This window comes from Sus scrofa, chromosome 17 (assembly GCF_054392235.1).
Source record: "Sus scrofa isolate SSC_HxYL_T2T_F1_AM1 chromosome 17, Sscrofa_HxYL_maternal_Yorkshire_Landrace_v2.0, whole genome shotgun sequence".
In the NCBI taxonomy this organism is placed as follows: Eukaryota; Metazoa; Chordata; class Mammalia; order Artiodactyla; family Suidae; genus Sus; species Sus scrofa.
Window position 1 is genome coordinate 11,901,388 of NC_139399.1, and position 27,714 is coordinate 11,929,101.

Here is a 27,714-nt window from a genome sequence, read left to right on the forward strand (position 1 = left end):
AGTAATGAATTCCCTTAGCTTTTGTTTATCTTATAATGTCTTAATTTTTTTCATTTTTAAAAGATAGCTTTGCCACATACAGAATTCTTGGTTGACAAATTTTTTTTCTTTCAGCACTTGTAATATCCTACCCATTTCTTGCCTCTGTGGGTTCTGATAAGAAATCAGCTGTTAATCTTATTGAGGATCTCTTCCATGTGAAGAGTTGCTTCTCTCTTGCTGTTTTCTATCTTTGGCTTTTTGACATTTTAAGTATGTGTCTTGATATGTCTGTGTTTGAGTTTGTCCTCCTTGGAGTTTATTGAGCTTCTTGGATGTATAGACTCCTGTCTTTCATTAGATTTATTTCTTTAAATATTATTTCTGCTTCTTTCTCTTTTTTCCTTCTGGAAGTCGCATAATGTATGTATGAACTTGATGCCTTCCCCAGGCCCCTTAAGCTGTGTTCACTTTTCTTCAATCTTTTTTTCTTTCTGCTCCTCAGACTGAACAATTTCAGTTGTCCTACCTTTAATTTTCAGGTTCTATCTCCTGCCTGTTCAAGTTTATTGTTAAACTTCTCTAGTCAGTTTTTTATTTCAGTTATTATACTTTTAAGCTCCATATTTTTTATTTGGTTCCTTTTTACAGTTTCTGTCTCTTTATTGATATTCTCATTTTGCCCATGCATTGTTTTCCTAATTTCTTTTAGTTCTTTGCCCATGGTTTCCTTTAGCTCTTTGAACATATTTAAGACAGTTGATTTAAAGTCTTACTTTCTTTAGACCAGTATCTAGGCTTCTTCAGGGATGGCTCCTGTTGATTTACTTTCTTTCCTGCGAATGGGCCATATTTTCCTGATGTTTTGTATGCACTGTAATTTTTTGCTAAAAACTAGGCATTTTGAGTATTATCATATAGTAATTCTGGAAATCAGATTGTCCCCTGCAGTTGTCCACTTGCAAAATAGCTTAGGTCACTAAAGAAATAGAAACGTCTATTCCTTGTCATGTGTAGTCACTAAATTCTCTGTTCCATTATCTTAGAGGTTAGCCAGAGAACTGACAGATTTCCTTAAATGCTTGAAGCCAAGAAGAAATATACGTAGTACTCCCTAGTCTTTGCAGATCTGCTCTGAACTGGAGCAGTCCTTCAACACTAAGCCAAGCTACCTAAGCCTTTTCATTTACCTTCACCTCCTGCTTCCACAGAGACCACATATCTTCCAGAGGTGATAACCTAGGATCCTCTCAGGTCTTTTAAAGTATGTGTTAATTCTTAGGCATGTCCAGTTTTCCAGGTATATGCAATGGCTCTGTGAGCTTCTATTCTCCTAATAAGCATTCTCCTCAGCCTCCTTCTGCCCAGGCTTTTGAATTCTGTCTGCCACTTGTCTTGTCTGGCATCCCTTGCCCCAGGCTGACACTGAGTGTATATGTCTTTAATAATATCTATATTTGATGGATATTACTGTCACAGGGAAGCCATTCAAGTCCAAAGGGAAAGGGTGAAACAAAAGCCAGCCTGTGTTCTTGTCCCTCAGGGAACCACCAAATAGGTCAAATCACATATCACAGCAGTTTGAGAACAAGGTACCCTTACTAAAAATCCACTGACCATAGATATTTGGGTTTATTTCTGGACCATCAGTATGTATGTATTTTTGATGCTTTAAAGTTTATAGATTTATCATCATTTTATTTTTGTTAAAATGTAAGCTACTCCTTTTCATTCCACTTCTAACAATTAGGACACACTCCATTCAAGTCCCAGTGGTTGATTACAGAAGTGATTCTGGAAGAAAGAATGGGAAGGGAAAACAAAAGGCCGTACCCCTCTGTCTCTCTATCTGCCACTCCCTGAGACTGTCTTTCCCTCATTGCTCTTAAAAATGGATTGCTTTAAATAATCTCCATCAAAATGAATGCCCTGTTTATCAGTTTACAATTCCATATTTACAAACACAAATAGTTTATCTACACAAAAGAATTATTGTATGGTTTTGGATTTGTCCTGTCTTTCTAAACATGAGGCCCTATTTTGAAAAATCTAAAAGTTCAGGTGAAGAATGTACCATTCTGTCATCCTTTAATTTGCTTTTAATTTTAAGCTCCCTAAAAGTTTTGCCATTTTTGTTTACACTTTGCTTAAAAATATCTCATCCTTTTGTTTTTCACTTTTACCAGCACTAACCTGTCGCTGTGACACAGACTGTTGCTAGGGCAGCTCATCATAGCACAAACTGATATAGAACCAGAGCAGTGGCCAGGGTTCCCTGGCAATTGCTCTTCACATCAAGACAAACCCCTTCTGACTTAGTTTCCCCAATTGAGTCAGATAGTCCCGTCTCTGAATCAGGTTACAATGCTGAATCAGGGTTGGAGTGACCATAAATGAATATAAGGAAAGGGAAAGAGAAAAGGTGAAGAGAAATGACAGTGAGGATTCTCTTTGAAAGTACAGAGGGGTTATAATTGAAATGGAGCTAATGTCTATTAAAATTTGGTATTGCTAGAAGTTCCCGTTGTGGCTCAGTGGTAACGAGCCTTACTAGTATTCCTGAGGATGTGGGTTCGATCCCTGGCCTTTCCTAGTGGGCTAAGGGATCCAGTGTTGCCATGAGCTGTGGTGTAGGTCGCAGACGTGGCTTAGATCTCACGTTGCTGTGGCTGTGACATAGGCCATCAGTTGTAGCTCTGATTCAGCCCCTAGCCTGGGAACCTCAATATGCCTTGGCTGCGGCCCTAAAAAGAAAAAAAAATTGGTATTGTTATTTCAATAACAAATTGATAATAAATGCTATTTTGATAATAAATCACTTAATCAGTAGTTGGCTTATGTGAAATAGACTCTCTGGTTCTTTGCCCAGCTTTCCAGTGCCACCTCGTTAGTTTCCCTCCTCCTTTACCCCAGTAGTAAGGTCAGATTTTGTTAAGTCTAAGCTCTTGGCCCTCTGCTCTTTTCTTTGTTTACTTTGTCTCTCAGTTTTGTTCATTTTGCTGAGGAGTACACATTAATTAGATGCAGCTCTTCATGTCCAAATTTGTATTATCAGAGATACATTGTGCTTATTTCAAATAACTTTCCTATTTAATTGAAATTATAGCAGTGGCAGTGATTTCAGTTTGTGTAAATGACACTCCAGAGTCCTTCCCATGGTCTTGCCCCAAGTTCTGTGTTGGGCCTCCCAAAGCTCTGTGTACACAGTCATTGTACTTCTTCCTGCTGGCCTGGCAGCCCTAGCATGGCAGGGACAAGTGAAATTACACTACTGTTGGATTATTTGACATTTTGATTTTGCATTGTATTATGAAGGCATTAATGATGTAATGCTTAAATGTATTTAAGGAATACATGTACAGGAGAAACTGTTTTTAGGGTTTTTTTTCCCCCTCTCTTTTTTTTCCTTAATGATCGTATTTACTTTTAGAGTTTAAACAATTCGCACCTGAAATAAGAGTTTTCAGAATTGAAATTTTAAATTTGTTTTTATTGTAGCATTTTTTGAACTTTGTGCTGATATGACAATGTTTTAAAAATATTTCACCTATCATTGCTAATAGTAGCGATATTACCCAGTGGAAAAAGTTTGAGTGAATGTTACATTCCATTTGGAGAAAGAAGGTTTAAGAAGGCACCCTGGAAATATTTTTTTACAAGATATATTTCTGATGCTTAATCTATTTCTAGTAAGTGTAGATATTTATTTTAATTAATTTTACAATGCTAAATATATTTACATATATTCTCCCAATATAGGGCATTACATTTGATGAATTCAGGTCATTTTTCCAGTTTTTGAACAACCTAGAAGACTTTGCAATAGCCTTGAACATGTATAATTTTGCAAGCCGTTCAATAGGACAAGGTAAGTAATAAACTTTCAAAAATTAAAAGCAAACCGTAATCCTGCATTGTTTCTAGTAACTTTGACAGCAAATAAACTATATATATCAGATTAGTCATCAATTTGCCTGAAAGTTTGGTGTATACTTCAATGGGAAATTTGTTTTCCCTAAGCAAAGTTTAGAGAAATATGCTGCATTTTTGTATTAAATTTATTATAGCCCTTTTATTATGGGGAAAAGCTAATGATATTTGTAAAGGTTCACAGAGAAAGAAACCTCATAGCTGCTTGGTAACACTGAGACATATGTACCTACCAGTAGAAGAGTCAGCTGGCCATGCATCAGACATCTTCCCAGGATGATATTTAGGTTATATGTTTGTATTATATATTTTAACCACACTCCCTGATGGCTCAGAAACCTGAATTTGTCAACAGAGCCACCTCTTAGCTATGGACTTTACATTAACCAAGTTTTATGAATAATATATAAAAATGTTGATTTTGCTTAATTTACCAAAAAATACAACTCCCACAGAATTCAGAATGTAGTTGTTCTCAGGACCAGCTCATTCTTTGCCTGTAGGCAGACTAACAAGTCAAGGCCTTTTTAAATATTCTTGTCATATGAGGACTTTCTGGTTATGTCTTTCAGGTTATTTTACTTCTACCTGCCATAATCTGGTAAATGCCAATCCCCCTGTTTAATCTCAGAGGACTGTCTTGTTATTTTATTAACCAAGTTCTAAAGAGAAGGCAGACTGCAGCCCCTCAGTGCTAAAGATAATTCTCTCTCCCCAGAATGTAAATAGTGAATCCCTCATATAACTTCATTCATATATTCACTGAGTGAAAGAAACATGAAAACTTACATTTTTTATATTTCACCCTTTTGTCTGGTCTAGATGTTCAAAGAAGGCATCTTCTTAATTCAGTGCATTTTAGTGTTTCTAAACAAAACCTTTGGGAGCTCTGCCTTAACAGGCTAAGGTTTTGCTGCCATGATAAACCTACTCAACAACCTTAAAAAGAAAAAAAAGTCAGTATCCGCTTACCTGCTTCAGAATGCAAAGTTGCTCCTTTTACTTTCTGAAACTAGGAAATGGAAAAAACCATTCTTGCAGGTGCTAGGAATAGATGTCTCTTTCTCTCTCTCTTTTTCCTGTTGCTGCTTCTAGCACCTTAATTCAGCTTATTATCTTTTAAAAAGAACTATTACTGTAGCCACCTCAGAGGTATTCCTGCCTTTATCCACTTTCCTCACCAATATTTCCTGTACAACTCACAGAATTATCTTCTAAAACACATTAACCCTGACACCCTGCTAGGGACAATTCTTCAGTCCCCCAGTTGCCTGCTGAAGAATGTACAGGTTCTTCACCTTGAAGTCCCCTGGCAGAGCTTCCCCAGCTCCTGCTCATTTTCTGAACATGCCTTATGCTCCCGTTTGTCCCCGCCTTTGTTCATTCATGTTGTCTCATCTGCCATTGCCTCTCATCTCTACAAGCTAAATCATCTATCCTTCAGCTCATCAGACTCAAAACTGTAGGCTTCCCTAAACACCCTCTTTTCTCTCCTTTTCTACTCCACACAACCCTCATCCTCATAGCGCTTTGTAGCTGCTTTCTGTGTGATCCTGTGTAATGATTATTTGGACAGGTGTTTTCAGCTCCCATCTGAACTGTACGTTTCTTGAGAATTTGTTCACTTTAATGACCTCTAAACTGTCTGTTGCTGAGAGTAGGCCCTTTTAATTAAAACCACAAAAATTTTTTGTTCCCAGAAGATAGCATGATTAATAAAATGTGGTATGTTACATAACATCATGACCCGTGTCTAGGGAAAAAAAAAAAAACTTTTATAACCTTGCCAATAATTAATACATAAAACTAGTATTAATGGTTTACTTCTTTCCTTGTCATCTATCTAGATGAATTTAAGCGTGCCGTCTATGTAGCCACAGGCCTCAAACTTTCACCACATTTAGTGAACACAGTCTTCAAGATTTTTGACGTTGACAAAGATGATCAATTAAGCTACAAAGAATTTATTGGAATTATGAAAGACAGACTCCATAGAGGATTCCGGGTAAACCTATAAATTTCAAGCCTATTGATAGCCTTTTTAAAAACTGAAAGAAAAAAATCCATCTAAGTTTCAGAAACAATTTATATAAATTTTTAGGCTATAAACAGGAAATGTTATATTTGAAAAGAAAAAATCTAAGGCCCTCCCTACTTTCAGAGCAATTTAAGGTGCTAAAATGTAATGGTTTTTTAAATATAAAATCAGTTTGAATTTCAACAACTTATTTTCATCTTCAATTAATGTCTTCATCCCAGTTTCTGGGGAGAAATTTTGCCAAATATTTTGATTAATTCAGTCTACACACTGGTGTTCAGGCTTATTAGTATACAAAGAAATATCATATTTTTCATTTTATATGATGAGGAATTCTACTAGGCAACATTAGATTCTTAAATCACTGCATATTCAGTACTTTTTATATGGAAAATGAGGTTAAAAATGTTTATCCATTTAACTATTTTTTTCTGTTAACATCTTATACTGCAAAATAATTACAAGAAATTCAGTTTTTTCTCAGAAATATGTTTTAAAGAATGAAATATAGCATGAATCAATAAATGTTTACACGTTTAATGTATTTGGATGTGCCGCAAATAGAAAAAGAAATTTTTTTTTCTATTTAGGGCTAGAATATTCAGCCTTCCTGCTTTGATAAGAGTGCCCCTGAGTATCATGATTTAAAAAGAGAAAAAATTTAAAAAAATAAATAAATAAAATAAAAAGAGAAAAAATTATATGTACCAAAAAAAAAAAAAAAAAATCAAGATTCAGGAGTTCCTATTGTGGTTCAGCAGTTACAAACCCGACTAGTATCCATGAGTATGGAGGTTCAATTCCTGGCCTGGCTCCACGGGTTAAGGATCTGGCATTGTCATGAGCTGTGGTGTAGGTCATAGACATGACTCGGATACCAGATGCTATGACTGTGGCATAGGCCAGCAGCTGTAGCTCTCATTTGACCCCTAGCCTGGGAACTTCCATATGCCTCAGATGAGGCCCTGAAAAAAAAAAAAAATCAAGATTCATCTTAGACAGTTTCTTTTTTTTTTAAAGATTTGTAATGGATTCTTAAAATCCAAACTGTCTTGGTAAAGATACTGTGTACTTAACTGCCACCTAGTGGTTAGTTGTTAACTTTGTGGTGATGGAACAAATATCTAAAAGGGCACACGTTGAAAATCTTTTTTCCTCAAATATTTTCAAGTAGCAAGATCAAATTAAAATATAAACCTCTCACACCATATTTCCCTCTTAGGTGTTAAAATATTTTTGTTTTTGCCTTATTTATTTATTGCATCTTTGTTACCGTATAATGTTTTATTTACATTTATACACTTTGAATCCTTTCTTCAACAGGGTTATAAAACAGTTCAGAAGTATCCCACTTTCAAATCGTGTCTGAAGAAGGAACTTCATAGTAGATAAGTACGTTACCATCTCTGTCTAGATTTGTTCTGTAGCAATAAAGGAAGGGTCATAATTTAATTTTATTATAACATTTAGGAAATAGCTGAAAGAAATAGAGTTATAATTTATTTTAAATTTTTAGGTCACTAATTCAATTTAATCTTGTAATGATGTCATTTTAGACCAGTAATTCAATTTAAGAATAGTTATTATAACAAAGTATTAGTTTGCCACTATTAAGGTGGGATATAAAAATAAACTGGGGAGTTCCCTCTGTGGTACAGCATGTTAAGGATCTGGCATTGTCTCTGCAGCAGCTTGGGTTGCTGCTGAGGCATGAGTTCGATCCCAAACCCAGCATAGTGGGTTAAGGATCCATTGTTTCTGCATCTGTGACATAAGTCGCAGCTGTGGCTTGGATTTGATCCCTTGTCTGCTAACTTCCATATGCTGCAGATATGGCCAAAAAATAAAATAAAATAAAAATGAACTGGAATAAATACTCATCTGACTGGAATTCTCATGGAGTGTCTTGGATGAAAATTTCTCTGTTTAAACCTGAAGTTTTGTATCTGAGCAGATACAATATAATGAATCCACATTTGATTTTTGTAATCTAGGATCATTAACATCTAAGGAATATTTGTTACTATTCTTTTAGGATCATGATTCCAAACATCTGCTACAATATTAGCAACTAATTTTTTTTAGAGTTATTTTGGATGCCTGGCACTATAATGGGTATTCTTCTACATATAGTATCACATTTAATCCTTACAAATAGATATCTCATGTAACAGTAGACAAAATAGAGGCTTCATGAGTCATTTACCCAAATAAGTTGCAAACCAGGATTTGAACCCTATTCTGTTGGATGGCAAAACCATCTTAGTTGTTATTTATTACACGATCACCATAGAATTGAAATAGTTGAGGAAGATACAGGAGATTTTGTTCAATTTGCATAAATGCAAAGAAATTTCTCAAACTTGTTGCTGATCTCCAAAATGAGGGCTTTGTTTTTCCTTTTTTTCATTTAAAAGTTGACTATAGCTATAAATTTTGGTCGATTGTGGGATCTGATTAGATCTCTTCTGCGTTGATGGTTTTGTTCATTTACACGTGCTGGCAAATATATACTCTTTGCTATTTTTCTCAGGCTTAAAACATGTATGTTTTTCTGTAGCAGCATTACCAAAGTGATCCCAATAGGATATCAATGCGTATTATTTAAAAGACAAAAAGCTATGTAGAAGTAAGTATGAGAAATATAATGAACATGGTTAATAGGTTCCTTAGTACTTATCAGATGTTAATATACCACTATTGATTTGTCTCCCTAAAAGAAAAGGGCAGTATTTGGTATTTTTGCAAATTAGTTTTGAAGGCTAATTTTGTATGGAACCCTTTTAGGGAATTGCTGGTCTAAAATGTTTAGTGGGTAAATTGGCTTATTTTTTTTTATCTAAGATGGTAACTGTTGTAATTGAGCTAATAACAAGAGAAGTCGGGTCTTCCTAATCTCTAGGAAGTTTATATTGTCCTACAAGAAGTTCAACTAAATATTAAAAAAAAAAGTAGGACAATATCATTTCTATGTCCATAGACATGTTCTCAACCAACTTGTGCTAGTGCCACACTGATACTATGTAGTAGTATATAGAGCCATGGATAAAAACTACTCCTTAGATTCTAGAATTTTGTAAGACTGAGGATTAGACAAGTCACTAAATGAAACACTGAACTTTAAACTAAATGATTTTAATGATTTAATGATTTAAACTAAATGATTACGTCTTTGATTTTTATATTTTCTGTTGGGCATTTTTATTATGTTCCTTACTGTTTCCTGTTGTTATTATGATAATTGATTAATGCCATCACTTCTGAATTTCATCCTAAATATTACTTTTATGTATTACATGTATTTTTTTAATTAGGTACCTCTAAAGCCAAGTTTAAAGGATTTTTATCTACTTGAAAATGCAAGAAGCAAAAATTTCAGAGGGCGAAAGCAGGTCTCAGACCAGAACTTATAGAAATGAAGGAAAAGGTTAAACACTAATTATAATTTTCCTTAAACTGAATTATTGACCATAAGACAGATAAGATACATCTTCTTACTAACTACAAATGTGTTACATGTTATCATGTTGAGCTTTTGCCTTGATTTACTGAACTCTCTGCACTTACTCATTCCCTTCAGAAGTATATAGATTCTTCAAGTGACTATTTAAGAGTGTGTTTTAAATGTTTTTTTTAACTTATTAGTAATTTGTCTCATTTCAAAATAATGTGTGACTCCTCAAATCTAGATCACTTACAAATGAACAGCAGCATATTTCCTTTGGTTTGAGGCTGTGAACTTATTTTCAGAAAAAAAATATTCCTTGAGATTTATTTTAGGGCCCTTAAATTGTTAATAAATCTCCATTATTTACCAGGTTTTTAATTACATTGAAATAATTTTGAAACACAAATAGAAATTAAGCTACTATGCAGTATGATGGTTTACATTGTACTTTTGACTTTTAAAAGTACTTAGCATATATTGTTTGAATCATCTAGAGTTTCTTTTTTTAGTTTTTATTCATTTACCAGAGTCAACAGCATGTCTGGTATTCTTTTATGTATACAGTAAAGAAATTTCAAATGTAGATTTTTTTTTCTCAAAAAAAGTCGTGCATTGATGGTAGAAATCATGGTAGTTTTTGTAGCAGTAGTCACTGTTATTATCATTGTTTTAAACCTGATGCAGCTCCTGATGGCAGATGGTGTGTGTTGATAACACTAGTAAAAATGCTATCTTAAAACTCTGTAACTTATTGCATTTGTGAATATATGTCTGTAACGTCAAAATGAGTACTATAAAAGATTAATATAAAATGATTTAGAAGACCGATGTATATATTAGGTAGAAGTTAATATTTTGTGTCTTGCAAAAGGACCACATGTAAAAGTGATGTCAAACAGCCAGTTGTATTGAATAATTTAAATATAACTCATTATATCAAAATAATATGTCTTAAAAGAGAAAAAAACTTTTTGTTGAAAAACAACAAAATTAGATTTTCACATGGAGAAAATAACTTGATAGTATTTAATTGAAATCTGTTCAATTTTAAAAGTCTAGTTTATAAAATGATATTATACAAAAATAGAACAATGAATTTAAATTAATATATCTATGAACTATACATGAAAGATAAGTTCATTTACCTTCTTTTCTAAGATGTATTAAACATAAGTTGCACACACTCCAACTATTACCATGTTTTTGCATATGAAGAGAGGAAATACTGTTTTTTTAAGTTATTAAATGTGAAATTGATAGTTCTGTATCATCTTATTTATAAAAGTTACATTATTTCCATGAAAATGTGATTAGCATTGACAATGCATTTGTTAGACTTTTTACTTCTTTACCTGATATTATTTATTACATTGATATAGAAATATATGATTCATAAGTTTTAGGATTTCATATAGTATAATTTAATTTCACCTGCTTTGAAGGTTGATCCAGTTGATTGTTAAATGAAAATACTTCCCCTCTCATTTAACATACCACAGCTCTATTTTACCTTTCACTGAATGTTCTCAGTATTTTTTGCTATCTAAAATAATTGAAAAATTGAAGCTTACTTTTACCTTTGACAATAAACTAAATTATCTTGCTTACATGGAAAAATGCTGTTTAGAACTGTCCTATAAATATAGATAAAAAAATTAATTAGCTCATCAAGATTCTTTATAATTCTGCCATTCTCCCAAGGAATACTACATATGCAATCTTTGTTTTTTATTTCTTTGTTGCTTATCAGAGTGCATGGATCCTCATCTGTTTATAAGACTGCAGCATAATATTAAAATGCAAATAAATATTCTGATCAATTAAAATGGAAAAGAGTAGTAAATTAAGGTGATCCGCCATATGTTATCACTCTTGAACTTTATCATCTGTGAAAATGGGAGGTTAAAAATGTCTCACTGGATTATTGTTTAAATCAATTTAAAAATTTTTTTAAACTTTGAAAATAGTAATGTACTAAATATATGTTTACTATTCTTAGTATTTCCTTCACAAACTATTCTTTGGAAAGATGAAGCTAAACATGAAATTTTAGTATCATATTCTTTACGGAAGACTGTATGATTAAAGGTTTATGGTAATTTCAGAATCATTTCATATTAAGAATTTCATTCAACTTAAGTTCCACTTCGTTGTTCTCATTATAAAATATAATTGTAAAGTGACTTGTTTTATATTCTTATGTTATCTACAAATAAATATACCTGCTCTTGAATCAAGAAATTTATGTATATCTGTGGACTAATGTCTTTCTGAAAAATATCCCCTATAAACTTTGGAAATCTTTCTTGGTTACCAAACCTCCATTGATCTTATGCTCTCTGCCATGTCAAGAAGTTAATCTCATCAACACTTTGGTAAGTAAATAAATCTCAGAGCCACAATGCCTCTTAAAGTGTGTAATAGGAATTCATCCATTTTAGAATTATATTCATTGGTACTGGAAAACTTTCTGAAAGTGTACATGTGAATGCAATATCAATTTTGCTTTATAGACTGACTGTTTAAATGGCTTAAAATAATTAAACGAGCACTACAGCAGCTCCTATTTTACTAATGTTGATATTTTGTAGGCATCATCTTACTAAGACAACTCTAGCAATGTATCAAGTTTCAAAATATCCTGCGGTAATTCCCCCACTCCCTTCTCCATGGCTTCACTTTCTGTGGTTTCGATTACCCATGGTCAACCTGGATCTTAAAATATTAAATAGAAAATTCCAGAAATCCGTAAGTTTTAAATTCCATACCTGAGTAGCTTGAAGAAGTCCTACTCTGTCCTACCGGGGGTGTGAATCACCCCTTTGTCCAGCATATGCCACCCCTTGGTCCTTTAGCAGCTGTCTTCAGATCGACTGTCATCTTATCACAGTGCTTATGTTCAAATCACCCTTATTTTACTCAGTAATGGCCTCAAAGCACAAAAGTAATGATGCAGTTTGGATATGGTAAAGACAAGCTGTAAAGTGCTTCCTTAAATGAAAAGATGAATGTTTTCAACTTAATAAGGAAAAGAAAACAAATCATATTCTAAGGTTGCTATGATCTGCAGTGAGAATGAATCTTCCACTCCTGAAATTGTGAAGAAGGAAACTAGAAATTCTTGCTAGTTTTGATCTTCTGCCTCAAACTACAGAAGTTATAGCCACAGAGCATAAGTGCTTAGTTAAAATAGAAAGGCATTTAATTTGTATAATAAGATGTTTTGAGAGAGAAGGATCACATTCACATAATTATTATTACAGTATATTTTTATAATTAGTTACTGTACCTAATTACTTTGTAAATTAATCTGTATTATAGGCTTGTATGTATAGGAAAAAACATAGCATATGAAGGGTTTGGTACTTTCCATGGTTTCAGGCACCCACTTTGGGTCCTGGAACATATTTCCTACAGGTAAAGGGGTCTGCTGTAATTATCCTCCTTTTTATAGACATACAATAAATTAACACTTTTACATAGTGCTTTTACTTCCAAAGGATGTAAAAATGTGAATTGTCTAATATTCAATAAGCATAAAATTAAAATTATAAGTGATGGAGTTCCCATCATGGTGCATCAGAAACTAATCCGAATAGGAACCATGAGGTCGTGGGTTCGATCCCTGTCCTTGCTCAGTGGGTTAAGGATCCAGCGTTGCCGTGAGCTGTGGTGTAGGTCGCAGACATGGCTCAGAGTTGGCATTGCTGTGGCTCTGGCATAGCCTGGCAGCTGTAGCTCCATTTCGATCCCTAGCCTGGGAACTTCTGTATGCTATGGGTATGGCCCTAAAAAGACAAAAGACAAAAGACAAAAATTAATTAATTAATTTAATTTAATTATAGGTGATAATAAAGCATTGTGGTTTTTTCTTTTAATTGGCAGCACTTTTCTTCCCTAGTAGCTCATAAAATAATGATATATCTTACAGTCAGTCACATCTTAATTCTATGAAATACTGTATGATGAAAATCAATGCAGACATAATTCTTTTACATCTTCATAATTTTATCTATATTACAATTAGTACTTTGGTACATATCTTAAAAACTTTTTCTCCTTGATCAGGTTTCTCCTGTTGGTAGTCCACAGCCTAGCTGCTGTTTTGTTCAGCAGGCCCTTTGAAGATAGAGCCATGGGTGTATTTAATGAAGAGAGCCATATACTCATGGAGGCAATGAGCTGTTATTGAGCTGTTGAAGTGTTCTTACCATTTCTTTGTTTACTTTTTCAAGAGAAACACATTTTTTAAAAAACTTAGGCACTCGGTCTGGAAAAAGTAGGGCTAAATCATGAAGGTCATGTGTTGGATGGATTTATTCACCAAATCCAGAGTTAGGTTACTTCTTCATGAAGCAGATATATATAACTTTGAAGGAAAATAAAAGCATAATGGTAATTGTGAACATGGAACTATCGGATGTTTAGGCTTAGATGGTAGGGATGAGAAAGGAATTAATTGATAAAGGAATATCAGTGAATATAAGTTACTGGATTTAAAAACTTAAAGATAGCAGCTATACACTCTTATAAAACATATTTTGGTGACATTTACCTAAGAGACAAAGAACTGAACTTGATTATTACTCTAATTCAGTATGGTATTTCTTATTACATATATTCAAGGATGAAGCAAGCAGCTTGAAGGTAAGCAGATCAGTGTTCAGATTTTTAACTGGTAAAATGAGAGTTTAGAACAGAAGGAAAGACAACCAGTGAAGATATTTCCAGTCTATGGTCTATAATGCTTTATTCCTTGCAAGCTTTGGGTGCTATAAGAGTTAAAAGTTCAAGCTGAAAAATCTAGCAAAAAACACTCTGAAAAGCTATACTTTTTTATGTCATTGCTCTTTGGTGCTAAGAGGTTCTCAAGAAGGTGAGTATCTTATGTACCATTTGTGCTGTAATATTTAATTACAGTGAGTGTACAGAAGATTAGCTGTCTCAAAGATCCTTTTGAAATTAGATTGCACATCAAAACTGCATTGTGCCCTGCTAAGTAAGCAAATTTAAGAAAGAGGAGAAGGTGATGTCAAGACTTATTGCAAAATGAACAAATAAAGGAATAGGATTTGCTTGGTGTTCAGCCTATTAAAGCATGGCCAAATGTCAGCCTTCATTTGTCAACTTAAATATGTTTTTCTAAAATTGGAAGAAAGTATCCCTTAGCTAGTATTTGAACTTGAGAAATAAATTAAGCAACACAAAATGCTGAATAGATTATATTAATAACTCAATTTCTCATAGTGACTAATTACCACACAACTATATACATTAGTAATTCAGTTACAAATACTTGTCTTTTTTGTTATTTTTCTGATTATAATATTAATACGTGTGTTTTTGCTCCCTGATACATGAGGTTTTAGACTCTCAGAAGTTAACTTCTTATCTGCAAGAGCTAGACCCCCTCCCCCAACAAACCATACACTGAAGTATTTCAGGTCTCCAGGGATTTCTCTCATCAAAAAAAGAAGTAAAAGTAAAATTTTTTAAATCCAAGAGCTAAACCCTATGTAACCAGGAAGGCTAAGGTAGCTTGGAGCCTGAATTGGACTTGGTGGAAATAACCAGGAACATAGATGAGGATCTCGGTCCAGAGTAAGAAAGTTCGTAAGTGCTTGAAACCAGAGTGATAGAGAACCTGAAATCTGCTTTGTGGCAGAGTGGGATTTCCCTGAGGCCAGAATTCTATATACTGACAGTGTGTGAGTATATTCAGCCTTCAGAATGATGAGGTGGAGAATATTCCTCTAAGCTAAAACCCTCAAGGAGGTCCTGACACGTCCTGAGACAAGTGTACACACAAAGAGAGACACATGCGTATGACTGCCTGAAACAGAAGAAACCATCCCAGGAGACTCTCAGATTATAATCAAGTTTAAGCTCTTAAACAAAGACTACCAAGTCCACTCTTAGTGAGAATCAGCAGAGACAATAAATTTAGACCACAAAGAATGCAGTGGTTGGAACTAAAGACAGAATGCATTAAAGCTATGTATGAAACAATGAAATTACAAAAATGAATTTTTTAAAAAACTATAGGTTGGGAATTTGGCATTAATAGATGCAAACTATTGCCTTTGGAATGGATAAGCAATGAGATCCTGCTGTATAGCACTGGGAACTATATCTAGTCATTTATGATGGAGAATGATAATGTGAGAAAAAAGAATGTATACATATATGTGTAACTGGGTCACTTTGCTGTACAGTAGAAAATTGATGGAACATGGTAAACCAGCTATAATGGAAAAAATAATTATTATAAAATAAAAAACTATGGTAATTAAACAGGCATAAGGTAGAATTTTTAGAAATAAATAACTTAATTGCTGAAATCAAAACTTCAATCAAGAGTTTTGAGTCCAGTTGTGACTGAGTAACAGTATTAGACTTACTGTTCTATCTTAAACTATAGCACTGTACTCTTCAGAGACTTGATCCTTGAGAGAAAGGATACTCATGTAGTGGCCTCTACATTCACTCTAGCTTGCTGCCTAGAAGTCTTTTACAAATTGCAGCAGAAGGAAAATAAGCCCAAACATAAAACAGATGTTTTGTGGAATGCAAGAAATGAGGAAACAGCTACTGGAGGTCACACAGGGCTGTGAGATGTTGGTGTTCAAATCAGCCAGAGTTTAAAGGCTTCACTGAACAATCCAAGAATTAAATTAGGGACATACCTCAGGAATAAGACTACTCTAGAGTAGACTCTGGACCATGATGAAACCAAAAACTCATCCTTAATAGGAGCAAGCTGATCTGCCAGCATAGTAACTACCACCCAAACAAGATTCAGTACTTCCTAAAGGAAAATAACAAGATCCCTATTTTCAGTAATGTAATATCCACAACGTCCATTATAAAGTAGACAAATATTATATATGCTAAGCAAGAAAATGTGACCTTAGAGGAAAAAGGAATCCATAGAAACAAGGGTTTCAGTTAGTAAGTACAAACTTTCAAAGCTCTTTTAAATATGTTAAAATATTTAAAGGTAAAGACATAATGAGAGAAGAAATGGGAATTAGATATAGAAAAATTAAAACTAAAAAATAACAAATGCAAAGATTGGAAAATACAATATTTAAAATTTAAAAATATATATATATATGGACTTAATAGAAGATTGGGGACAGAGTAAGAAAGGATCAGTAAACTTGAAAGCAGAGAAGTGCAGACTAGCCAAACTGAGGCACAAAAACAAAAAGTTACTGGGGTAAAAGATGGTAGTGTATCAGTGACCACATTAAGCAATCTACCCTAAGTATAACTATAGATCAGAAGGGGAAGGAGAAGGGTGGGAGTGGGGCAGACAAATATTCAAAGAGATAGTGGCGAAAATTTTTCCAAATTTGAAGAAATACATAAACCAGAGTTTCAGCAAACCCTAGTAAACCTGTATCTCATTATATCCTAGCCAAATTACTGAAAAGGCAAAGAAAAAAATTTTTAATCTTGAAAACATCCAGAGACAAAATTTTTAATCTTGAAAACATCCAAAATACACAATGTTAGTGATAATACCTGCTTATCAGTAACAATGGAGAATAAAAGAGTGGTATAATATCTTTAAAATATAGAAAGAAAAAAGGAAATGCAACCTAGATTATTATAATCAGCAAAGTAGCCTTTGAAAAATAACGGAAATAAAGACACTTCCATATAAAAATTGTCAAGGAGCATGCACCAACAGACCTTCATGACAAGGAAAGTCCAAAGAAATTCTTCAGCCTGTTGGGAAATGAAACCAGCCAGAAATTTTTATCTATTTAAAATAATGAAGTTTGCCACAAACGGTAAATTCTTAGAAAATACACATTTTTTCCTTAAACACATAAAAAGGTAATCAACTGTCTAAAGCAGAAATAATATAGTGTGGAGTTTATCATTAAAATGTTTGATAATACCATAAAGGACAGAAAGGGGTAAATGGAAGTATCCTGCTCTAAGAGTCTTACATTATAGTGCTTTGATATAATATTCACTCAATCAATGTGTATTTTATCTATGGAACCATAGATGAAATAAAGTGCAATAATAAAAGTATATTGACTAATCCAAAATAAGGCAGGAAAGGGGAAAAAAAAAAAAAACTAGGCTAATAATTCTTTCTTTCTTTTTAGGGTTGCACCTGAGGCATATGGAAGTTCCCAGGCTAGGGGTCAAATCAGTGCTGCAGCTACTGGCCTACACCACAGCCACAGCAGTGCAGGTTCCAAGCTGCATCTGCAGCCTACAACACAGCTTACAGCAATGCTGGATCCTTAACTCGCATCCTCATGGATGCTGTGTCAGGTTCTTAACCTGCAGAACTCCTAGGCTAATCATTTTTAAATACCAAAATGATTACATAAATTCAGCCAATTAACAATTACATTAAATGTAAGTTCATTAAATATTCCAATTAAGTCAAATACTATCAGATCAATTTTTTATGAGGATCATTTGCTATCTAGAGAAGATGTACTTTAGATAAAAAGACATAGGCTTCATGTAAAGTGATAGAAGAATACCATGCAAATGCTAATGGTAAGAAAAGACAGTGGTTAATTAATATCAGACAAAAAAGATACCAAAGCAAGGAGAATTACCGAATGTATTAGCTGGGATTGATCCTGAAGACAAAAATAACACAATGACTTAAAAAGCAGAATTAATATAAAGAATTATTAGAGTAATGGAGAATTGACTAGTATATATTTATATTTTTGTGTAATTTTTATGTATTTATATGATTTTTATTTGCCATTTTCTCTACTGATTTTAAGCTTAGAAATTCCTCTCCCAATTTGATAAATATTCTGCATTGTTTTAGGCTGTGCCCACAGGATTGTCAATATATTTTTATGGCTTATATTTTCTTTGCATTTAACTGAAAAAAAAATCAGCTAGGATTAATTGTGTTACATGGTTAAAAAAAATGTGGCCCTGTTCATGATTTTCCTTTCTGTGGAAAGGTTCATTTGTGCCGTATATTAGATACCAGAGATGAGTGATGTCATATGGTATTTGTCTTTCTCTTTCTGACTTCACTCAGGATGAAAGTCTCTAGTTCCATCCATGTTGCTGCAAATGGCATTATTTCGTTCTTTTTTGTGGCTGAGTAGTATTCTGTTGCTGTACAATGGGGAAACAAATGTGTTGGGGAAATAACAATTAAAAAAAATGTGGCCCTAACTCTAGATTTCTCTGTCAATTTATCCAATACTATTTACCGAATTATTCTTACTTTTTTACCGTCTGTTGTAATGCAGGTTATATTTAAGTATTTTTACATACCTGAATCTGTCAAGATACTATTCTCTTCATTTGGACAGTCTGGCTATCCTTGTAACCACATTGTTTTAATTATCTGCCTTTATAATATTTTCGTATTTCATAAGACTAGTCTATCTCCCCACTCAAGAGCCATACTTAGATTCCTCATCTTTTCAGAAATTTTCTTAATTAGTCTTACTTGTTTATCCTTTCGGATTAACTTTAGAACGTATATAAACATACTTAGATGTGGTTAGAATCATATCTTCTCCAAATAGTGTTTGTATTGTAATCGCTTTGAAGTGATAAATAAATTTGGAAAGGACTGATACCTGCATGAGGGTTCTCCACAGAAGCAGAACAAATAGGATGTGGGTACACAGAGAAAGAGATTTATTATAAAGAATTGGCTCATGCGATTCTGGAGCCTGACAAGTTCCAAGATCCGCAGGTTGGATTAGCAAGCTGGAAACCCAGGAGAGCCAATGGTATAGTTCCAGTCTGAGTCTGAAGTCCTAAGAACCAAGAGAGCTGACAGTTTATTTCCGTATGAAGGCGGGCAGGCTCAAGAGCCAGTGTTTCAGTTCAAATGTAGTCAGGCACTTACATGAGGGAGAATCAGGCTTAGGGGAGGAGGTTCTAGTCAGGCCTTCAACTGATTAGATGAAGCCCACCCACATTAGAGAGTGCAATCTGCTTTACTCAGTCTACTGATTTATTTAGTTATTTTTAATTATTATTAAAGTATAGTTGATTTATAATATTTCATCAAATTCTGTTGTACAACAAAGTGACCCAATCACACACATTTCCTTTTGCTGTGCAGTAGGATCCCATTGCCGATCCATTCCAGATATGACAGTTTCAGTCTACTGATTTAAATGCTAATCTCATCCAAAAACACCCCACAGAAACACCCCCCAAAAAAAAAACCACCTAGGCACCTAATCAAACCAACAAGATTTTGCACAGCAAAGGAAACCAAAAAGAAAACGAAAAAACAACTTACAGAACAGGAGAAAATAGTTTCAAATGACGCAACTGCTAAGGGCTTAATCTCTAAAATATACAAACAATTTATACAACTCAACAGCAAAAAAGACAATAACCCAATGGAAAAATGGGCAAAAGTCCTAAATAGGCATTTCTCAAAAAAAGATATACAGATGGCCAACAAGCACATGAAAAAAATGCTCAACATCCCTGATTATTAGAGAAATGCAAATCAAAACCACCATGAGATACCACCTCACACCAATCAGAATGGCCATCATGAATAAGTCCACAAATAACAAATGCTGGAGGGGGTGTGGAGAAAAGGGAACCCTCCTGGACTCTTGGTGGGCATGTAAGCTGGTACAACCACTATGGAGAACAGTATGGAGATACCTTAGAAAACTATTCATAGAACTACCATATGACCCAGCAATCCCACTCTTGGGCATATATCTGGACAAAACTTCCCTTGAAAAAGACACATGCATCCGCATGTTCATTGCAGCACTACTCACAACAGCCAAGACATGGAACCAACCCAAATGTCCATCGACAGATGATGGGATTAGGAAGGTGTAGTATATATGCACAATGGAATACTAATCAGCCATAAAAAGAATGAAATAATACCATTTGCAGCAACATGGATGGAACTAGAGACTCTCATCCTGAGTGAAGTCAGAAAGAGAAAGACAAATACCATATGACATCACTTATATCTGGAATCTAATATATAGCACAAAATGAATCTTTCCACAGAAAAGAAAATCATGGACTTGGAGACTAGACCTGTGGTTTCCAATGGGGAGGGGGAGGAAGTGAGATAGACTGGGAGCTTGGGGTTAATAGATGCAGACTTTTGCCTTTGGAATGGATAGCAGTGAGATCCTGCTGTGTAGCAATGGGAACTATGTCTAGTCATTTATGATGGAGCATGATAATGTGAGAAAAAATAATGTATACATGTATGTGTAACTGGGTCACCATGCTGTACAGCAGAAAAAAAATAATGTATTGGAAATACAATAAAAATAAATAAAGAATTTCCTGTATTATTGCATTGATTATAGCTTCCAGGACCATGCAAATTAGTAATAACAATAGCAGGAATATTTTAATCTGTTTTTTTGTTTGTTTGTTTTGTCTTTTTAGGGCCACACCCATGGCATATGAAGGTTCTCAGGCTAGGGGTCTAGTCGGAGCTGTTGCTGCTGGCCTACTCCAGAGCCACAGCAACACCAGATCCAAGCCGCGTCTGTGACCTACACCACAGCTCATGGCAATATTAAAACATTAATTTAATGTTTTAAATTAAGCATCATTTCTTATTGATTTGAGACAAATATTTTCTTGAGAAAATATCCTTTATTTCCTGAATTTGGAAAACTCTAGAAAAGGGAATGAGTGTTGAATCTCAACTGCCTTTTCAGCTTCTGCTCACCTGATAATACATTTTTCCAATTTGATTTCCACATGCAATATATTTGCTTTATAGGCTTCCTAATATTAAATTATTACACACTTTTGTAATAAAAATCTGATCACAGTGGCTTATTCATTTCTTGGTCTTAGACAAGTTGCCTTCTGTATATCATGTTCCTATCTCTAAACTGGGGCTAAAAATTGTATCTGCTCCATGTTATAGGGATGAGATGAGATAATTCACAGAAAGTAAACTTACATAAAGTGCTTAGTGCTATAGTCACAGGACTTAGTCCTGTAGTCAAATTTTGAAATTCTTAATAATGTTATCTTTCAATTTTTACTTTGTAAGTGAGGTCATTGGGACCATGGAGCTTGTGCAAGAGCTTGGAGCCTCTGATCACACCCAGTCCTCCTTCCCACGCCTAAGAGTGGGTTCTTGGCTGCCCTCTGCTTTTCTAGCCTCATCTTCCCCCACCCCTGCCTAGCAACTGCCTCCACACTTCAGCCACTTGGTAGGGGTCTGGGTATAGGTGTACGTAGGAATGGGGAAGGGCACTCATACCAGAAGTCTTGGGGCAGAATATGGTGGAGACCATCCTGCCCTGGACTGGCAGTACCATGGTGCATCAGCTGGCAATCAGCCAAAGGCCACAACTTGGTGGAGTAGATCCTTTTCTTCATTCCTAATCCAAGTTCTTGGAGCTTTCTAACTCATAGGTTGCAGTACCCCTGGGGGCTGCTTATCCACTTTGGGGTGGCTATCACCCCATGGGAAGGAGAAATGTCTGCCTGGACTTGCCCAGGGTGCTTCCCCACCTGAAGCATGGTGCATCCGTCCATGCTTTTTCCAACACAAAAAGCATTTTCTCCATCATAGTTTTAAGAAAATCAATATCATTATTTTGTAATGATGTATTATGTAATGATATTACATAATTTGTATTTAATGGCACAGCTTCTGAAAAATGCATCTGGGTGGCCAGAGAGGCATTAAAAATCAGATTCAGGAAGGTTGGAAGCAGGAAGTCCATCCAGCATGAAGCAAGCCAAGGGCATGCTCCTTCCAGCATGGGGATTCCTCCAGGGTAAATTCAGACCCTCACAGGTACCCTGGACTGATACCCTATGACTCAGGATGCCTATGTGCTTACTCACACTCATACTCTGGCAATGTGCAGGGGTGTCTGTGGGTTTGGTGGGATGTAGGATGGTAAGAAACAAATGAAGAAAAGAGTAATATTGGATACTACTTGGAAGTAGATATTGATTTTCTCAAAACTATGATAGAGAAAATGGTTTCTGTGTTAGAAAAAGCATAAGAGAAAAGAATACTAAGATGGTAAGTGTGCTATTCATGACACCCAAGGTGCATGTCAAGAACATAGCATTATGGCCTAGAAGAATTTGATGTCCAGAGAGCAGATCTGATAACTCTCTGAACTGACCACTTGTGTATCAACAACATGACTTAGGAACTATACTTAACAAAATTCCAAATAGATTCACTTTTTAAAAGGTACAAAGTTAAGCTCATGATTCCAGCAGATTGTAAATTTATGAAGAACACAGAATAGCAAGATGTTATAACGTTTTTAAATTTCACATGAGGCAGAAGGTATTTCAGTAAAAGTGGGGTTTAAAGGACACATAGAACATACTCTCAACTGTGGCTTTGGGCTGTGGGCTCTGGACAAATGACTACAATAGATAATGTAATCTTGGGACAAATGAAGGAAGGAAAGGAATGACAGCTGGAAAAAAAAAAAAGCAAGAACTAGCAAATAATGAGGTCAACTTTGTTTGTCTTTAATGTACCCACTGCTGGGAAGAATACTAGACACTTCAGTAATAAATCATCTTCGAACACAGAAGAATAAGGGACAACTCTTTAAAAGCCATTGCAATGGTTCTCACATCTGGTGCTTCAGTAATTGCTGATGTCACACAGTGTCTTTCTGAAGAGGCATTTTCGTTCAAGATGAATATGTAGTTGATTAGCACTTTTCAAAAAGCAATTGTCTGGGGTTGTCTGTACTTGATATCCTGGTACTAGTTTCTCATTAAGGTGATTCGTGAAAATTTTCAATTAGGTTCCCATGGCATTTTAAAAAATCAATTTGGTTTCAACCTTCCAACTAAATGAATGAGTCAGTGTATCATTCAGACAAGTGTGGACTTGCATAATTATAAAGTTAAATGATCCTTGAATAGAATTGAGAAAAATGGGCAAGGACTAAAAGCAGATTTCAAGATGACAACTATTTCAAAAAGGATGTATTGGAAAATGTGCATGAACTACCATTCCTGCTCAGGCACCAAATAGTAGATACAGGGTGCCAATGTCTTTGTGGTTTGTTGAGTATAGTCAACGATTTACGAACATAGGTAAAATGGCTGAGCAAGCATTAGACTATTCCAAATACATTTAGCCCATCCATTCACAGTAGCACTGTTAAGCAAGGGCTCTTGAGTTTAGACCCTGGCTCCTTCTCTCCCTACCTTTGGAGTTAAACAAGGTTCTTACTACACTTTTCATGCCTCAGCTTTTTGAAATATAAGATAATGATAACAGCTGAGACTTAAGGTAGTTGCAAGAATTAAATGGGAAGTTAGTTGCCTGCAAAGTGCTGACTTTAGCAAATCCATCAAAAATGTTAGTTATTATTATTCCTGAAATAATATCCCCATTAGTTTAGAATTTTCTTATTTGTAATCCTGCTCATAAGCTTGATCTTGAAGATTAACACAAGGTAAAAATTCAGGGGCTATTGAAAAATGTAAGGTAATGTTCTTTGTTAAAGTGGACTAAAAATAGTGAAAAGAAAATATCCTTTTAAAATCTCTTTTGGTAGGCGTTTCTGTTGTGCTTCAGCGGGTTAGGAACCAGACTAGTATCCATGAGGATGCAGGTTCAATCCCTGGCCTCACTTAGTGTGTCAAAAAAAGATCTGGGGTTGCTGTGAGCTGCAAGCATAGGTCGCAGACAGGACGTGTATCCCGCGTTACTGTAGCTGTGGGGTAGGCCGGCAGCTGCAGCTCCAATTTGACCCCTAGCCTGGGAACCTCCATATGCCGTGAGTGCAGCCCTAAAAGGCAAAACAAACAAACAAAAAAACTTCTGGTAAATATGGCCAAACGCAATTCTCTTGCTTTCCAGGCAAGAGAATGTAATGTACTTTATTGAATACTTTATACTGCACATGTGAAATATATAATGCATGTACCTAGAACTATTTCTTCTTTTTTTTTTTTTTTTTTTTTTTTGCTCTTTTTGCCTTTTCTAGGGCTGCTCTCACAGCATTTGGAGGTTCCCAGGCTAGGAGTCTAATCAAAGCTACAGCTGCCGACTACGCCAGAGCTACAGCAACGCAGGATCCAAGCCACATCTTCGACCTACACCACAGCTCACAGCAACACCAGATCCTTAACCCACTGAGCAAGGCCAGGGATCAAAACCGCAACCTCATGGTTCCTAGTCGGATTTGTTAACCACTGAGCCACAACAGGAACTCCCCTAGAACTATTTCTGTCTGCTAGATTTTCTTATTTCTAAAAACAGAAAAGAGGAATGCTTATGGCTAAAAAAGAAATTCTGTCTTTCTGTCAGCTCCTTTGCTGATATTTCCGGATTCCAGATTATATATTCACATAATTTGGATTTTCCCACTCTTAGTTTTAAAAAACAACATGAAGTCAAAAGCTAAAATACATTGCTTTTTATAGCAGAAAATTGTTTCTATTGCTCAAAGCTAATTTAGAATAAAATCTGGTCAACCTGAAAAAACACATTGTACATATTTTTTAATTTGCCTGCATATCCTTTGTCACTCATATTCTCAAACACCTTTTTAAATTTTTAATGTAAAGTTTTCCTTTAAAAAATGGAAATAAAACTTTATTGTTGAAAAGCATTGCTCCAGCCTGTGCCTGGGATCTGGTGAATAGCCAATACATACGTATTTGTTGAAAAAATAAGTGGGTAAATCTATGAAAAATATGAATGATAAAGTAAGGCTTATCAAGCCTGAAGAGCAAATATAGTCTTTGCCTGACTATTATTTTACCCCTTAACACATTTCCTAAACTGTCTCTGCCTTCTAATATTAAAACTAATAAATACAATTATATACTTGAGAGTTTCCTAGTAAAACACACACCCTAACAACTAAAGCGCATCAAGCTCAATGAAATTAATCTGCCTTCTGTAATAGTAAATGCCACTGGTAGCTAACATATATTCATAATAAATATCATGCATATAAAATGCTTAGTACACCATCTTTATATGCTCTCTATATTTGTCTTCTCTTGATATGCTGGGCACTAAGCTAAGCATTTCTTATTTGTAATCTCATTAATATCCTCGATAGTCCTACTATTGTGTTTCCCAGCTTATATCTGAGGCTTAAAGAAATTAAGTAACTCCCCTAAGGTCAAATAGCCATTAAGTGTCAAACCAAGAGCCAGACCCATGTTTGCCTAATTCCTGAGTCAGTCCCTTACCTGCTGTGATAAATTACTTACTGTGATACAAGAACACCAGGAAGTGGACAGAGGTGACTTTTAACTCCTGGAAGAGGTGTTAGTGACAGGCTATGGTTTGATAAGAAATTTGGGCTTCTGAGCCACTGCTTTTGAGCAGGTCGGGAGGAGGCATGGCGGAAAGATGGAATATTAAGACAGATTATTGGGCAGAGGGAAAGCTGAGATACTGGCCTATATTTAAGGTCATATAATTTTTTAATTTAACTTTTTAAAGTTGAAATATGGTTGATTTAAAATGTGTCAATTTCTGATGTACAGCAAAATGGTTCAGTTAAACATATATTCTTTTTCAGATGCTTTCCATTGTAGGTTATTACAAGATATAGAATATAGTACCCTGTGCTATACAGTAAGACCTAGTCCTCTATTTTATATATAGTATATATATATAAACTCCTAATTTACCCCTACTCCCTGTCTTTCCCCTTTTGTAACCATAAATTTGTTTTCTGTGTGTGTGAGTCTATTTCTGTTTTATAAATAAGTTGACTTGAATCATTTTTTAGATTCCACATCTAAGTGATACATCGTATTTGTTGTTCTCTTTCTGACTTACCTCACTTACTGTAATAATCTTCAGGTTCATCCATGTTGCTGCACACGGCATTGTTTCATTCTGTTTTATGGCTGAGTAAATATTCCACTGTGTTTGTATACATATACACATCTTCTTTATCCATTCTTCTGTCAGACATTTAGTTGCTTCCATGTCTCAGCTATTGTAAATAGTGCTGCAGTGAACATGGGGGTGCGTGCCTCTTTTCGAATTATGGTTTCTCTGGATATATGCCCAGGAGTGGAGTTTCTGGATCATATGATAATTCTATTTTTTAGTTCTCAAGTCACCTCCGTGCTGTTTTCCACAGTGAATACACCAATTTATATTCCCACCAACAGCATAGGAGGATTTAGGGTCATTTAATTTACCATCCAAACCAGGATGCTTTTGAAAGTGAAAGGGACTCATTCATTGTTTCACCACAAATTGGGACTATCCCGGGTAAACCAGGACATACCTGGTTTCCCACATCTCTCTCTTGCTTTTTCTCTTTTATTCCTTCTTTCTCTTTAACTCTCTTCTTTTCTGTCCCTCTTTGTTCTCCCTATGTTACTCACCAGCCCTTTCCATCTACCTTAAGTGACAATAATTTGCTATGATTATCAGGAATTGGAATGCCCACTAAGTACCTTATATTTGAACTTATTTAGACAAATGCTACAAAATAAATTGCCTTTGCTTCTATTAATTATCTATGGCTGCATAACAAATTACCCCAAAATGCCATAAGAGAATATTTATCATCTTACATGATTTCTGAGAGTCATGAATTTGGGAAGAGCTTAACTGAGTGATTCTGGCTCAGGGTCCCTCATGATGAGCAATCAAGCTGACAGCTAGGACTTTATTCATCTGCAGGCGGGGCTAGAACCAGAAAATTGACTCCAAGCAAGTTCACTCATGTGGCTCTTAGTTGGAGGAATCTGTTCCCTGCCACCTGGGCCAGCCCATAGGGCTGCTTCTGACATGACAGCTCACTTTTCCCAGAACAAATGATCCTAGAGAGGGGAGAGAGGCACGGTGGATTTTACCACCTAGTTTCTAAAGTTTGCCTCTTGAGAGTTCCTGTGATGGCTCAGCGGTAATGAACCCCATCTGGTGTCCTTGAGGATGTGGGTATGATCCCTGGCCTTGCTCAGTGGGTTAAGGATCTGGCATTGCCATGAGCTGTGGTGCAGGTCACAGACTTGGCTCGGATCCCATGTTGCTGTGGCTCTGGCATAGGCCAGCAGCTGCAGCTCCCATTCGACCCCTACCCTGGGAACTTCCATATGCCATGGGTGTAGTCCTAAAAAGACAAATAAGAAGAAAAAGATAAAAAATAAAGTTTCATTTTCTCCTTTATTCTGTTTATTAGAGATGAATCATTTAGTCGAACCACACTTGCAAGAAGTGATTCCTTCCTCCTCTTGAAGGGAGAAATATCAGACTTTTTGGACACATTTTAAGACCACCACAGTCCATCATCTGGTCACAAATTATTTACATTCTTCCTACATGCAAAATACATTCACCCCTCCCAAAGTCCAC

General features: G+C 35.2%; 1 protein-coding gene across 8 annotated transcripts in view; it reads left to right on the plus strand.

Annotated features, from left to right (window-relative positions):
• The window catches only part of MICU3 (mitochondrial calcium uptake family member 3), a 106,877-nt gene extending 95,241 nt beyond the window's left edge, over nucleotides 1-11,636 (plus strand). For all 8 annotated transcript variants that reach the window (XM_085002970.1, XM_085002971.1, XM_003359862.5 and 5 more), the window contains 4 exons: nucleotides 3,739-3,847; nucleotides 5,757-5,914; nucleotides 7,271-7,339; nucleotides 9,262-11,636. In XM_085002970.1, the coding sequence (XP_084859096.1) occupies nucleotides 3,739-3,847; nucleotides 5,757-5,914; nucleotides 7,271-7,339 (336 nt within the window). In that variant the 3' untranslated portion in view covers nucleotides 9,262-11,636. The remainder of the gene's footprint in view (nucleotides 1-3,738; nucleotides 3,848-5,756; nucleotides 5,915-7,270; nucleotides 7,340-9,261) is intronic.
• The last annotated feature ends 16,078 nt before the right edge of the window (nucleotides 11,637-27,714 follow it).